This window comes from Scyliorhinus canicula, chromosome 1, assembly GCF_902713615.1.
Source record: "Scyliorhinus canicula chromosome 1, sScyCan1.1, whole genome shotgun sequence".
Lineage (NCBI taxonomy): Eukaryota > Metazoa > Chordata > Chondrichthyes > Carcharhiniformes > Scyliorhinidae > Scyliorhinus > Scyliorhinus canicula.
Window position 1 is genome coordinate 15177390 of NC_052146.1, and position 16704 is coordinate 15194093.

Sequence of the window (16704 nt, forward strand, 5' to 3'; positions counted from 1 at the left end):
TACCAGGCAATCTCCTGACAGAGGCAGAAAACCGACCGCTCAGACCTGTTATGTAGCTCGTTTACCGATATAACATCAGATGAGTGAGGTTGACGTGAAGATTCGTACTCTTTGAAGCATGCTAACAATAAAAGCAACTCATTTATTTAGGGCGGCGAGGGGAGAAAGTTCGTCACAGGTACCTGGGAGAAGAAACGGGGATGCTGAGAAGGAACAGAAGAATTGGGAGAAGTGACCAAATTCATGGCTGCGAAAACAAATTGCTCAGTGGGGTCTTAAAGATAGAGAATCAGCAAAGCAGAGAGGTTTCTTATTACTCTTGGATGGCATGCAAGTGTCAGGGGCAAGGCCAGCATTTGTTGCCCATCCCTAATTGTCCTTGAACGTAGTGCTTTGCTCGGACATTTCAGAGGTCAGTTAAGAGTCAGCCACGTTGCCACATGTAGGCCAGACCGGGTAAGGATGGCAGATTACCTTCCCTGAAGGACATTAATGTACCAGATGGTTTTTTAATATAACAACAGTCCATGATAGTTTTATGGCCACCGTTACCTGGACTACCTTTTAATCTTAGATTTATTGCACTGAATTTACATTTAAAAAATTTTTTTTTAGCATATCCAATTATTTTTTTCCAATTAAGGGGCAATTTAGCATGGCCAGTCCACCCACCCTGCACATCTTTGGGTTGTGGGGGTGAAACCCACGCAGTCACGGGGAGAATGTGCAAACTCCACACGGACAGTGACTCTGGGCCGGGATCGAACCTGGAAGCTCGGCGCCGTGAGGCAGCAGTGCTAGCGAGTACGCCACCGTGCCACCCTGGCGGAATTTAAATTTCACCAGCGGCTTTGGCAGGATTTGAACCCGTGCCCTCAGGGAATTAGTCTGGGTCTCTGAATTACCACTCCATGCGTCACCATTTCCCGTTTATTGATGACATTCAAGGAAAGTAGATCCGAGATAGATGGAAGGCATTTTTGCTGGTGGTAAGTTGCGACAGAGGGTGGGTGGGGTGTGCAGGAGATGAGAATCAGAGGGTCAGAGGGTCTCGACTTGAACAGGGGATGCCGGGTAAGCCCAGCAAGTCTGGCAGCATCGATTTAGACAGAAAGCAGAGTTAATGTTTCCAGTCCTTTGACTTCATCGGAACCGAAGGGAGAGAGAATTTGAGCTGTAAGAGATTGCAACACAAAGTAGCAACTTTAAGGACAAAAGGAGATGGCCTGGTGTGAGAGGGGGAAGGGCGGGTGGGCGGGGTTGCATTGAGGTAATAGATGCATGGGATATTTAAAAATAAGGGGTCTAAGATGGAGGAGAAAGGTCACAATCTAAAGTTACCGAACCCAATATTGAATCCCGAGGGCCGTAATGTGCCTCAATCGGAAGATGAGACGCTGCTCTTCCAGTTTGTGTTGGGCTTCATTGGAGCATTGCGGCAGGCCAAGGGCGGACACGTGGGTCCGAGAGCAAGGTGCTGGGTTAAAATGGCACACAACAGGAAGGTTTGGGGGGGGGGGGGTGGCCATGCTTGCGGACCGAGTGAAGGTGCTCTGCAAAGCGGTCACCCCGGTCTTCGTTTAGTCATCCCAATGTGGAGGAGACTGCATTTGGAGCCGCGGATATACTCAATCAAATTGAAGGAGGCGCAAGTGAAACGCTGCTTAATCTGGAAGGAGTGTTTGAGGCCTTGCAGGGTGAGAAGATAAAGGGGCAGGTGTTGCACCTGCTGAGATTGCAAGCGAAGGCACCATGGGAAGGGGAGCTGGGTGTGACAGAGGAGTGTCACAGAGGGATTCTGATGGGGGGGGATATGTGCTTCATGGCAGCATCGTAATGTAATTGGCAGAAATTGCGAAGGATGTAATTGGATGCAGAGGCTGGTGGGGTGCAAAGTGTGGACAAGAGGGAGTCTATCATGGTTCTCGGACGGAGGGGAAGGGGTGAGGGCAGGGGTGTGGGAAATGGGTCAAACTCCGTTGAGTACCTGTTAACCACCGGTGGGCCAAACCTCGGTGAAGAAAAAGGCAGGCCTGTCACAAGCGCCATTTCCGAAGGCGACATCATCAGAACAGATGCGACGCTGGCAGGGAAACTGTGGAATGGGACGGAGTCCTTACAGGAAGCGGGGTGTGAGGAGATCCTTACAGGGAGCCCCAACATCCTCAGTAATTTGCTTACTTTATCTTTTGACTTGGATGTGATGGACATCACTGAGGCTAGGTTGGACAGTAGTCAGTGTGTGGGGTGGGGCAAACTTTGGGCAAGTTGGAGTTTGCGCAGGGTGGTGCTTCAGAGGCACAGCAAGGAGAACATTGAATGCATTGCACCCAGGTGTGACAAAATGAATGGATGGGATCATGTCCTTTGAAATTCACTTCAGGATCAAGACAGAGCATTCAGATTGTGAACTGTCTGGTTTAATTTAGCAGCTGGGGAGGAGAACAGAACTGGGAACAAGGCGAGATAATTAGTGACACCCACTTCTGCTGGATAGTGAAGAGCATTGCTCAGAGACTTCTATTGAATATTATATCTGAACTCATTCCGCCTGTTAAATAATTCTTGTCTACTGTTAACTCAAACATCCTCCAGTCTTTCCTGTTAATGCCCTGTGCATGAAGACTGAACAGCCGACTGTAAAACTGTAAGACCGTTGTCTATCGGCCTGCATTAAACCAAATAAAACAAGCCATCATATCAAACTAATAACACTGAGGGGGAATTTGAACTAAATGATAATCCATTAACGAAGGTAAAAGTAATTAAAAATAATTACCGAGGAGCATAAGATTATCATTAGGAATGCAGCTGTAATTATTGCTATTTAATTATGTATGCATTTTTTGATAACCATTTCATGTCTCCAGGCAAAGTTCGTTACCACATTTTGCAGACTTTTAAAAATACAAAATACAGATGAAATAAGGCACACTGCTCCCAATAACATGACCACAGTTAGGTTTTCACACAGGACAGGATGATTTTTTTTCTGTACGGAAGGTAATCATAGGATTTACAGCGCAGAAGGAGGCCATTCAGCCCATCGCGTCTGCACAGGCCCTTGGAAAGACACCCCACTTAAGTCCCGCCCATCCTTTTTTTTGTTCTTTTGGACACTAAGGGCAATTTAGCATGGCCAATTCACCTAACCTGCACATCTTTGGACTGTGGGAGGAAACCGGAGCACCCGGAGGAAACGCACGCAGACACAGGGAGAACGTGCAGACTCCGCACAGACAGTGACCCAAGCCGGGAATCGAACCTGGGACCCTGGAGCTGTGAAGAAACTGTGCTAACCACTGTGCTACCGTACTGCCCATTGAGTGTGATTGAGTATGGCTTGGGACTTAATTAGCATTTTGGCGGTTTGGAATATGTTTATTCAATGTTTCACTGAGATTCTCGTACTCAGATCGATCAGAAATAGTATAGGTCCCCCGCCATGAGATACATCAGAAATACATATAGATATGCCGATACTACAGACCTCCAGGCAATAAGGGACATATTCAGGTGGTCCATTGGAGACAGCATAGCTCTCATTGCCAGATATCCAACGAGGATAATTTAGGTCACCACACTACAAGAGACACGCAGATTCTACCGTGTGTACGTTAGCAAAGTGAATATTTAACCGGCCTAGTAATTCAGAGGTCTGGGTTGATGGTGCATAGACATGGGGCTGGATTTCATGTAGAGCTATGGTCCTCATCACCCCCCCCCTCCCTCCCCCCCTTCCCTCCCCCCCCCCCCCCCCCCCCCCCCCCCCCCCCCACCCCCCCCCCCCCCCCCCATTCCAGAGTCCAAAGGTCTGCTGGTTAGGTGGATTTGGCCATGCTAAATTGCTCCTTTGTGTCCAAAATGTCAGCTGGGGTTACACGGTTACAGGGATAGGGTAGGGGGGAGTAGGCCTAGGTGGGGTGCTCTTTCAGAGGGTCAGTGCAGGCTCAATGGTCAAAAATCCTGGAACTCCTCCCAACATCACTTGCAGCGGCTCAAGAAGGCAGCTCACCACCACCTCGCGAGGATAATTAGGCACGGACAATAAATGCTGGCTTAGTCAACAATGCCCACGTCCTGTGAGGGAATCAATAAAAATATACTGCAGCAGAAACGAATCGCTGGTTTAACAGCATCTTCAAGTGCAGCACACTGAAGCTACAGAAGATGAGAAAGTTCTCGTGTTGCCAGAAATGCAGCAAAGATGTTTTTTAAAATAAATTTAGAGTATCCAATTCATTTTTTTCAATTCAGGGGCAATTTAGCGTGGCCAATCCACCTACCCTGCACATCTTTGGGTTGTGGGGGCGAAACCCACGCAAACATGGGGAGAATGTGCGAACTCCACACAGACAGTGACCCAGAGCCGGGATCGAACCTGGGACCTCGGCGCCGTGAGGCAGCAATGCTAACCACTACGCCACCGTGCTGCCACTAGTAAAGGTGTTTATTCCCCCAGTTTAGCATTGGTCACTTTGAAAATTCACACTTCCAATGCCGTCTGTAAGAATGCAAATGGATGAACACACAAGTTCAACACACATTTCCCACCCCGACCTGACTCCCACCACTGTGGTATGATTTGTGATGGCACAACCAGCCTGTCTTGGCCGGTGCGGGATCTACCGCCGCCGCTCCTGTCGACGGGGTTTCCCTTTGTCCACGCCCTCCGCCGGCCGGCAACCCCTGGCAGATGGCTCAGCGTCGGCAGGATCAAACAATCCAGCCCGGGGGTGTACGTCCGGAAGCTCCGGCCCTATGTTTCCATACTGAAAACTTGGGTTCAACCCCAGAGCAATCTGATGGTCAAACAAAAATAACCAACGTTAAATAAAGCAACAGGATTAATTTTAGTCTGTCGCCTATTTATGCAGCGAGCTGAACCTCGAAGGCTCCTCCTCTCACCTGGAACTGCACAGGGCTCAGACCACCTGGGAGGAGCAGTGGACCTGCAAATTGTCCTTGTTAATAAAATGATGGGCTGAATGGGAGGGAATTGGCGTGTAATTAATTCCTTGAGATACTCTCCTGTTTCACCACATTTGAGCCTGTTAATCTCATCGCAGTATGTGTTGACTATTGCTAAAGTTTATTACTTTAGCGTCACAAGTAGACTGACGTTAACACTCCAATGAAGTTACGGTGAAAATCCCCTAGTCGTCACATTCCGGCGCCTGTTCGGGTACACAGAGGGAGAATTCAGAATGTCCAATTCACCTAACAAGCACGTCTTTCTGGACTTGTGGGAGGAAACCGGAGCACCCGGAGGAAGCCCACACAGACGCGGGGAGAACGTGCAGACTCCGCACAGAGAGTGACCTAAGTGAGAATCGAACCTGGGACCCTGGTGCTGTGAAGCAACAGTGCTAACCACTGTGCTACCGTGCCCTCCAATTTACGATCTGGTTAGAGGCCGTCAACATTTAAAGAGAAATCTGAACACCCTGTTTTAACCAATAGAATATGTCAGAAGATTTCATTTTTTCTTCAAACAAAACGCAAACTTTATCGTATATGGAACAAATTTTAAAAAATAAATGAGTAAGTTCTGATGACCCCAAGAATTCTTATATAAGAATCGTGAATCTTGAAGATTATTTATTTCTGTAGCAAGCGCCCATAAGTGTGCCATAGTCCACTGGCGAATTCTCCTCATCTCCAGCTGCTCCTTGAGATAAACCTTTCATTTACCAGTGATCCAGACCTTCCAATCTCTGGATGGTCCGACCCTAGAAGTGTCTAAGCAAGAATTAATTGGGAAGTTTGGACTTCCAATGGGCAGTTCCCTGCATTTGGAGCCCCCTGAAAAAGTTTCCAACTCACAGGTAGAGTTGGCGTCTCCGCAGGGTTCCGACTCATTTACCGGAATAGTTACCCAGGGAAAGTTTGAAGAATTGCAACCAATTCTAATTCCTGGGTAATGTTCCTATTGCCACCCCCATCCCCAAACAACCCCTCCCGCCAACTACCTCCCCGACCTGATGACCCATCACTTCCTAGCTACACCTCCAACCTTGACCCCTCCCTGACTCATGCCTGACCCCTCCCGACCCGACTACCCCCAAAACCTGACACCCCAGACCCACCTTACCCCCTCACCCATTTATTGGCCACCCCACCCCCTCACCTACCCATCTGCCGCGCTACACCCTCACCCACTTACCTGCTACCCTATCTCCTCACCCACCTACCTGCCACCTACACCTTCACCCACCTACCTGCCACCTACACCCTCACCCACCTGCCTACCACCCTACTCACTTCACCCTCTATCACTTACCTGCCACCCTCACCATCACCCACCTAAGTGCCACCCTACACCATCACCCTCACCCACCTACCTGACGGGAATCGAACCTGGGACTCTTGCGCTATGCAGCAGCAGTGCTAACCACTGTGCTATCGTGCTGGCCTGATGTGGCTTCTATGATGATTCTCTCCACTGCTCCTTGGGGGTTTAATTTTAACGATCAATTGCACATATTACCAATGGTACCTATTACCCACAACCTATGGTTTGTGATTGAGTTACTACCTGGTGTGGTACAGAGGCAGAGGCAGCAAGAAATTTCCAAGTTCAATCCCTGCTTTATACTGAATTAGTTATTTTCAGCCAGAATTACTATTGCAGGCAACACTCACCATCCAGGAACAGGGGGAGAATCTGCCTGTATTCCCTGTGTGTGTTACCTGCGGACTTGACTATTCCAACGCTCTCCTGGCTGAACTCCCATCTTCCACCTCCATAAATCTGAGCTCCTCCAAAGCTCCCCTGCCTGTATCATCACACCAGGCCCGAATGGCTCACCACACCTGCTCTCACTGAACAACATGGTCTCTTCGTCTGGCAATGCCTCAGTTTTAAAATTCTCATCCTTTTGTTCAAATGGCTTCACCCTCACTCTCACTGTGGCCTCCTCCAGCTCTGGGAGGCCTCCGAAGGATCTCTGTGCTCCTCCAAACATGACCTCATGTGCATCCCCAACTTGAATCTCTCCTCCAACGGGATCTTGCCTTCAGCCACCTGGGCCCTAAGCTCCTGAACTCACTCACTTAAACCTGTCTGACTTTCTGAAACTCTCCTTCTCTTTTGGAACCTACGTCCGGTCTCATGATGTTAAATTCTGCTGGATAATTAAACACTCCTGTTTGGGATGTTTTACTGGGTTAGAAGTACCCAATAAAGGTTTGGTCTGAAGGTTGTTAGCTATGCGGAGAGGCTGACTAGACACGGACTGTTTTCATTAGAATGATGGAGGTTAAGGGGTGACCTGATAGAGGTCTACAAGATTATGAGGGGCATGGATAGAGTGGACAGGCAGGCACTCTTTCCCAGGGTGGAGGGGTCAGTCACCAGGGGCATAGGTTTAAGGTCCGTGGGGCAAAGTTTAGAAGAGATGTGCAAGGCAGGTTTTTTACACACAGGGTGATGAGTGCCTGGAACGTGTTGCCAGGGGAGGTTGTGGAAGCAGATACATTAACAGCGTTCAAAAGGCATCTCGACAAATACATGGATAGGGTGGATATAGAGGGATACGGCACAAAGAAGTGCTGTGGATTCTTGGCAAAGGTTGGTATCATGACCAGTACAGGTTTGGAGGGCTGAATGGCCTTTTCCTGTGCTGTATTGTTCTTTGTCCTTTGTAAGTTATAGGGTGGTGCGGGAGTGCAGTGGTTAGCACTGCTGCCTGATGGCGCTGAGTTCAGCACAGGGCTAAAGAGCTGGCTTTCAAAACAGACCAAGGCAGGCCAGCAACGGTTCAATTCCGGTAGCAGCCTCGCCAAACGGGTGCCGGAATATGGCGACTAGGGGCTTTTCACAGTAACTTCATTTGAAGCCTACTCGTGACAATAAGCGTTTTTCATTTTCATTTCATTTCGTGAGGACCCGGGTTCGATCCTGGCCCTGGGTCATTGTCCGTGTGGAGTTTGAACATTCTTCCCGTGTCTGCATGGGTTCCATCCCACAACCCAAAAAAAGATGTGCAGGGTCGGTGGATCAGCCATGCTAAATTGTCCCTTAATTGGAAAAAAATAATTGGGTACTCTAACTTTCAATTAAAAAAAAGGTAAGTAAGAAGCGTTGACTGAAACATGCTCTTATCGTGCCTGACTGGGTTAGCTTCCCACCCCCTCCCTCTTTCTTTCCTTCGGATAGCAAGCTCAGTTATCAATCACTTTGAGCTCTGTTCCAGTTGTGAGGCCAGTGGGCTGAATAATTCAATTAACCGCAGCGACTCCCACAACCAGCAGTGGAGTCAGAAAAGCCTGCACGCCATCTGCTTCCCCTCCCACATCAATGTCCTCCCACCCCGAGCACTGACTCATCTCCACTCCTGGCACCGGAGATTCTGACAGGTTGTAACACTCCTCAGCTCTCAGACTGTTTTTTTGAGAAACTAAGGACTGATTTTTCTGTTGGAGTGCGTAGTTGTGAACTTTATTCCCTGATGCTCAGGTTGAGTTTGCTATTACTCATGGAGCTAGAACAGATATCAGGCATGTTCTGGATCAAATGCAACTCAAGCGAAAATCTCTTTACTGAAGCTTATTCTGTTCTGGTTCTGCTCGAATGATCCAGCACAGAAGGGGGCCATTCAGCCCACTGTGCTTGCACTGGCTTCTTGAAAGATTTGCCCAATTAGACTCACTCCCCCTGTTCTTGCCCCCATAGCCCTGTAAATATTTCCTTTCCAGATATTAAGCGGCCTATCGCTGCCACTGCTTCAGCCAATGAAGTTGTGGTGAATGTATCACGGCAACCATCCACCACTGTATTGCATTGTACTACGTTGTTGCCCTTGTGGGCTCCACCTATGGACCATTGCATCACATTACATCGCACTGCATCATGTTGGTGCCCTTGTGGGCTCCGCCCATGGCTCCGCCCCCCTTGGGGAGGTATATAGATCTGCTGCCCTGCAGGCGGCTCTCAGTGCAGAGCAGTCGCAGGCAGGCCCAGTTCGAGCTGATTAAAACCACTGTTCACTTCAACTCTCCATCTCGCGTGAATTGATGGTCGCATCAGAGGTGCGGTGGAACTTAAGCGGGGCCTGAAGGAAAGAGGGTCAATTTAGCTGAAAAGAGTTGGGTGAGATCTCCGCCAGTGGCATTCTCTGGTCCGCTGACCCCCCCCCCCCCCGGTTTCCCAGCAGCTTAGGGCGGCCACAACGGGAATTTCCATTGGCCGGTGTTGTACACGGAGAATCCCGCTGCCGGGGACGGTGCACCGCCGTGGACCAGGCGGCTGTCTGGTGTTCTTTGTGTTGCTTATTTCGGGATGGTTTGGCGTAGTGTTCCACAAAGACCACAGAATAGCTTTTACTTCAACAAAGCTATGATTTTATTTACACTACTGAGCTGGGTTTCGACACTTAGTCCTTTAGAATACAGAATTGATCAATAACATCGAACTACACTCACCTACTGCTAATCTCACTCACTGGAACTATAATCTAACCTTCTCACACTAACTGCTCTGATGACCTTCTCTAGCTATCTCCTGCATACAGTCCTCCCCTAAGATCTAGCATCACTGTTTTATATAGTAGTATCTGCAGCTCCCGCTAGTGGCCATTCATGGTACTGCATTAACCCTTGCAGTGCTGATAGTTATGATAATACCACTGACTGGGGTGGCAGAGAATTCACCCCAGTCCATTTCTTAGACAAACTGGAGCTCATTCAAACAGAGCTACCGCAAACAGAGGCCATGACCAAAACCACAGCAAAGTCTTTGAATAAAAGCAGGAATGATTTTCCGAGTAAAACACAGTGAATGGCGGACAGTTCCATAAATTACAACATAAAATCAATCTCAGTCACTTACTGCAGTGTGGTCGATGATTGTCAGAATAACCCAATAACCTTCATTCTAATCAGGATTTGTCATGCCTCTATATGAAACCAAGATGCTGAAAAATACTGCGTCCATTTTGGATCTTGGTGCAGGAGAGTGAGAGAGAGAGAGAGAGACAGTAAGGGATTCTGGTTCTAACCGCGCTGTTCCCATGCCCCTGATAATGTGCTTACAGCGTCTGGCAGATTCCCGTGTCAACTCCAGATGGTAGACGGACAGACGGTTGGGCCCTCCACACATGTTGCCCTTCTCACCCTTGCACTCCATGCTGCACTCGGCGTCGCTGGTATTCCGGGCCTGTATCTTGTGTCCGCAGTAACACTCTGCTCCAAACTCCAGGCCTGCATACTGATAACCTCTGTGGGTGGAGGCAAGTATGAGAGATGGTTAAGCCTGCAGAAGACTAAGGAAATTTGACATGTCAGCTGCAACTCTCACCAACTTTTACAGATGCACCATTGAAAGCATTCTTTCTGGTTGTATCACAGCTTGGTATGGAGCCTGCTCTGCCCAAGACCGCAGGAAACTACAAAATGGTGTTAATGTAGCCCAGTCCATCACGCAAACCAGCCTCCCATCCATTGACTTTGTCTACAATTCCTGCTGCCTCGGAAAGGCAGCCAGCATAATTAAGGACCCCATGCACCCCGGACATACTCTCTTCCACCTTCTTCCGTCAGGAAAAAAATACAAAAGTTTGAGGTCATGTGCCGACCAACTCAAGAATAGCTTCTTCCCGACTGCCATTAGACATTTGAATGGACCTACTTCGTATTAAGTTGATCTTTTCTCTACACCTTGCTATAACTGTAACATTATATTCTGCCGTCTCTCCTTCCTTCCTATGTACGGTATGCATTGTTTGTACAGCATGCAAGAAACAATACTTTTCACTGTATGAAAATGAAATGAAATTCGCTTATTGTCACGAGTAGGCTTCAATGAAGTTACTGTGAAAAGCCGCTAGTCGCCACATTCCGGCCGCCTGTCCGGGGAGGCTGTATACCAATACATGTGACAATAATAAAATTGAATCAAAGATCCTGGAGTGGGACTTGAACCCACAGTCTGCCGATGGGGGAGGCCCCCTGAGCCACAACTGCTACGGGTACCTATGATACATTTGGGCAAGTACCGGGAAAAATAAGAGTCAGTGATTTTTACCTTTCACAATAATCTGGAAAGTCAAAATTTCCAACATCATCGTATAAATGCTGCTCTTGAAATATTTTACTTGCATGTCGACACAGGGTAAATAGAATCATAGTTTTAATTAGTAAAGCATAGAATAATAATAATCTTTGTTATTGTCACAAGTCAGCTTACATTAACACTGCAATGAAGTTACTGTGAAAATCCCCTAGTCACCACACTCCGGTGCCTGTTCGGGCACACTGAAGGAGAATTCACAATGTCCAATTCACTGAACAGCACGTCTTTCGGGACATCTGGGAGGAAACCGGAGCACCCGAAGGAAACCCATACAGATACGGGGAGAACATGCAGACTCTGCACAGGCAGTGACCCAAGCCGGGAATCGAACCTGGGACCCTGGCGCTCTGAAGCAGCAGTGTTAACCACTATATGGGATCTTGTGCTACATAAATAGAGAGAATTTACGCAAAGCCTTACAAAGCTCTGGATAGACCACGACTCGATTATTCTGTCCAGTTCTGGTCACCATGCGTTAGGGCCACCTTGGGCAGGATTCTCTAATCCCGCAGCAGAGTGGCGAAACTGGGGTTGTTCTCCATGGAGCGAAGGGATTGAATATTTTGACCAAAGTCGTACAAATGCGACTCACAAAAAATAAATCACTTGAATCATAATGTAGAGTAAAGCCAGCCACAGTTTCTGATGCAGTCACCGTAGATGGGAACCATCTCCAAAGATGAGAGGCCTCTTACCCCAAGGAGGGGCCGAAATGCACCAATGTGACATGTCCCTCTCCATCACTACCCCTCCTCAGGGACTCTCTGAGTAAAGCTTTTTTAAAAATAAATTTAGAGTATCCAATTCATTTTTTTCAATTAAGGGACAATTTAGCGTGGCCAATCCGCCTACCCTGCACATCTTTGGGTTGTGGGGGGCGAAACCCACACAAACATGGGGAGAATGTGCAAACTCCACACGGACAGTGACGCAGAGCCGGGATCGAACCTGGGACCTCGGCGCCGTGAGGCAGCAGTGCGCCACCTTGCTGCCCTCTCTCAGAGTAAAGCTGCCAGTCAGTGCTGTGGTGAATCAGCTGGCGAGCAAACGGTGCCAAGTGCCTGCCGTCATCTCACCGGCACTGATTAACAAACAGATCACAGTATCCAAAGTGGTCCCACTTTTGGACATTTCTTCGGTATCCAATAACAATCTTGGGAGTTGCCTGGTTATGGTAATTTAAAAACTCGGAATCAGGTTTGGCAATCATTGGTACTGGCACCCCTGCATAGTGACACTGAGCTGTCAATCAAGCTGGGTACAATTTGTACACAGCAGTTATCACAGCCTGGTGTACAGTTAATGGGCTACATCGCCAATCCATTACTGTCTTTATATAACAGTATTAAAGAATTGTACGGGCTCCACATTCTCAACCCTGCATTTTGTTGTGTTGGGGAAGAGGGAGAGGCAGATGTGAACTGCTGAATGCTAATCCAGGTCTGCTAGTCAACATGTCCATTCACACTGTGGTCCGAGAGGAGTCCTCGGTTGAGGAATACAGTCGTCCGCCTGTGGAAACAAAACCTTAGAGCTGGGCCCGTGAATAACTGTCCAGTTTACAAGCCCAACATTTGGGGTTAAATGTAAACCCAATGCATGCGTGTTATCGCCAAGACGTGGGTACAAAGAAGGCCACTCAGCCCGTCAGATCCATGAGCAGGACAAACAAGACAAGGGAGCACATGATAAGTGGCAGGACCCTGGGAAGCATCGAGGATGAGAGGTACATCGGTGTGGATGTACACTGGTCCCCTAATGCAGCACAGCAGCTGGATACAGTAGTTAAGAAGGCATATGGTTTACTTGCCTTTATTAGCCAAGGCATAGAGTTTAAGAGTTTAAGAGGTATGCTGGACCTGCGAAAATTTTTAGCAATGAAGAGAGACTGGATAGATTGGGGTTGTTTTCCTTGAAGCAGAGGAGACTGAGGGCGGAAATGAGTTAGATGTCAAAAATTATGAGGGGCATAGATAAAGTAGACAGGAAGAAACTTTTCCCCTTGGTCCAGGAATTCAATGACCAGGGGGCATAGATTTAAGGTAAGGGACAGGAGGTTTAGAGGGAATGTGAGGAAAAACGTCTTCACCCAGAGGATTGTGGGAGTGTGGAACTCGCTGCCTGAAAACGATGATGGAGGCAGAGACCCCCGTAACAATTAAGAAGTATTTAGACGTGCATTTGCAATCCTAAAGCATACAAGGCTATGGGCTAAGTGCTGGAAAATGGGATTAGAATAGTTAGGTGATTGTTTTGACCAGTGCCGAAGCGATGGGCCAAAGGGCTTTTTCTGTGCTGTAGAAATCTATAATGGTTTTCCTAGCTGCGTTATTGGTCAATGCACAAAGTATTGAATATTGAGAGAGGGTTTATTCATTATTTAGATCAGGTTTTAAGGATATACATTGAAGTTTCACAGTAACATCATTGCAGTATAATGTAAGCCTACTTGTGACACTAATAAAGATTATTACTATTAGAAACAACCATTCGGCCCACCCAGTCATTGCTGGCAGTTACCTTCAAGTTGAGGAACTGGTTCTAATCTCACCTTGTTCCCCATTAATCCCCCCCCCCCCCCCCCCCCCCCCCCCCCCGATAGAAACCCAGATTCCCACTATCCTTTATGTGAGGAAGTGCTGATCCGGAACGTTCTCTCCTTGAATAACTTGGCTCTAATTCTAAGGTTATGTACCCCACCCCCCCTCTTTATTCTGGGATCACCCTGCAGAGGAAATAGCTTCCCTCCATCAACCCTGCATCAAGGCCTGGAAATTCCAATAGAATTGTACGGCAGCATGGAAAGATCTTCAAGCTGGTGCAGGTATTTCATAGAATTTACAGTGCAGAAGGAGGCCATTCGGCCCATCGTGTCTGCACCGGCTCTTGGAAAGAGCACCCTACCCAACCGCACACCTCCACCCTATCCCCATAACCCAGCAACCCCACCCAACACTAAGGGCAATTTTGGACACTAAAGACAATTTAGCATGGGCAATCCACCTAACCTGCACATCTTTGGACTGTAGGAGGAAACCGGAGCACCCGGAGGATACCCACGCTCACACGGGGAGAACGTGCAGACTCTGCACAGACAGTAACCCAAGCTGAGAATCGAACCTGGGAGCCTGGAGCTGTGAAGCAATTGTGCTAATCACTATGGTAGAGGAAATGCAACCAAAAAATATCATTTAATACCAGTTATAATTGGGGAGATAATTAAATAAAGCAAAATCATAGGTTGAACTCTGTTACCCTACCTTTCAGCACAGTTGTCCTGGCAACGAAACACTGTCATCTTTCTGTAGTCAAAGAACGCTGTTCCCCGTAAGGTTCTGCGTTTAGTGTTGTCAAGATAACAGCCAATATATTTCGCTGAAAAAAGAAACGGAAAGGCACACGCTAAAATAATAACAGATAAAACACCACAGACTAGAAAATCATAAGAGAGAGCCTGGGGCTAAAAGTTACTGCAGCCGCATTAACAATAAAAGTGCCTCCTGTTCTTCAACATGCCAGGTACAACAAGCCGACTGTGATTCAGATATGGACTGTGGCACATGTGGATGTTTGAATGATCTAACTGCAGAGACGATGAGTGTGAAAACTATGAGGGTTTTCCATTACTGAAACACCGGGAGGGGAAAAGGTGAGGATTCGTGTTATCACTCGGAATGTCTGCCACTTTGCCTCGAAGGGATCATTAAAATATGTATTTTTATGAAGCAGGGCATTTCCTGGCTGAATCCTGGTTGGGTCAAAGAATGGTCCAGGAGTTTTATGGTGTCCCCAGGAAGATTAATCTCCAGGACGCTGCTGAGTGCGAAACTGAGGCATTACGACCATATCTTTTTCATTTCCTTTGAATATTCTCATTGATTATTCAATGAGGGGAGATAGTGGTAGTGTCATTGGGCTAGTAATCCAGAGGCCGAGGTTAATTCTCTGGGGACCCGGCTTCGGAATCCCACCATGGCAGACGGTGAAGTTTGAATTCAATGAAAGTCTGGAGTTAAAAGTCTAATGACGACCATGAAACCATTGCCGATTGCCGTAAAAAAAAAAATCTGGTCCACTAATGTCCTTTATGGAAGAAAATCTATCCTCCTTACCTGGTCTGGCCTACATGTACTTCAGATTTTCACAGCAATGTTGTTGACTGTTTAATATTCTCCAGGATGGGCAACAAATGCTGGTCCAGCCAGTGACGGCCATCTCCCATGAACAAATTTTTAAAAAATTAGAATGTTGGAGGTGGGTAAAATGGCTGCTTCCAATCTATTAGCCAGGGCTCCGCTTGCTTTCCAATTGGTGTGGGACGTGACAAGGATGGGCATGCCTTACGGCCAATGGCAGGAGAGTGTTGGTGGAGGAGGGTTGGGGCAGTTTGGGGTCACATGGTGAGCTCTCCAGGAATACACCCACTAGAGTTGGCAACCCTAAATCCCTGGCTAGTGTTGAGCCAACTAATCTCCATTCGCATGGAGGTCGGGAATTCATAGTTTGAATCTGTGCCCTTTGAGCAAGGGAACAGGAAGCTGTGCTGGAAAGCACACATTGGAGAGTGTCCAGTGTGAACAGGCCTGTCGACACTCACTGATCAGGCTCAATCTTGCAACAGGGGCACTTGGGTGAGACATATGATGGCGTACGATGGACTATCCTACGAGGGGGAAGAGACGGCCAATAAAGCAGAAGTGAGAGTGATTCGACACACAGAAGGAATGGTAGCCTTTCCCCTCGCATTCCCCCCCCCCCCCCCCCCGAAGTGTTGATTCTCTTTGTGTGTGAAAGTCAAAACAAGCAACACTCCAGCTCTCTCTCCCAATACCCCCGAGTGGAATAAAGTTACATTGTGAATATCACGGCGGAGCCAGAGACGGAATGTGTTGAAAAGTAACAACAGAGCTTCACACGAGTGGCCTGCCTGAGAGGGATTGAATCGAAGATGGAGTATGTGGTCAGAACGAACTGAGACGCTCTCGGAGGTTTGAGCCTGGTGTGGGGTGATGTTGGCCCCGGAGAGTACCCAAGGAATATTGTGCAGTGGAGCATTGCAAATGCAAATTCGACTGTCGAACCTATTCTCCCGTGGAGAAACTGTTGCGCATATCTAAAGAAATAAATTCAATGTCAATTGCTCCACCATTGGGGGCCATGCCTTAAGATCCCAAGGCTCTGAATTCATTTCCTAAATCCTCCTCCCTCTCTTTCCTCCATCAAGACTCCCTTTAAAAACTCTTTGATCACCTGGTCATCTGTCCTAATATCACTTTATATGAACATAGAACATAGAATATACAGTGCAGAAGGAGGCCATTCGGCCCATCGAGTCTGCACCGACCCACATTAAGCCCTCACTTCCATCCTATCCCCGTAACCCAATAACCCCTCCTAACCTTTTGGGACACTAAGGGGCAATTTAGCATGGCCAATCCACCTAACCTGCACATCTTTGGACTGTGGGAGGAAACCGGAGCACCTGGAGGAGACCCACGCAGACACGGGGAGAAAGTGCAGACTCCGCACAGACATTGACCCAACGGGGAATCAAACCTGGGATCTTGGCACTGTGAAACCACAGTGTTATCCACTTGTGGGTTTGTGTCAAAATTCGATGTCACTGTGTA

At 47.9% G+C, this 16704-nt stretch overlaps 1 protein-coding gene across 1 annotated transcript in view; it reads right to left on the bottom strand.

The window, feature by feature from the left end:
• wscd2 (WSC domain containing 2) overlaps positions 1-16704 on the bottom strand; it is a 303719-nt gene that overhangs the window by 116112 nt on the left and 170903 nt on the right. Inside the window, exons 2-3 of the mRNA XM_038812178.1 lie at positions 14335-14449; positions 10036-10220 (exon numbers count right to left, since the gene is read on the bottom strand). Coding sequence (XP_038668106.1) covers positions 10036-10220; positions 14335-14449 — 300 coding nt within the window. The remainder of the gene's footprint in view (positions 1-10035; positions 10221-14334; positions 14450-16704) is intronic.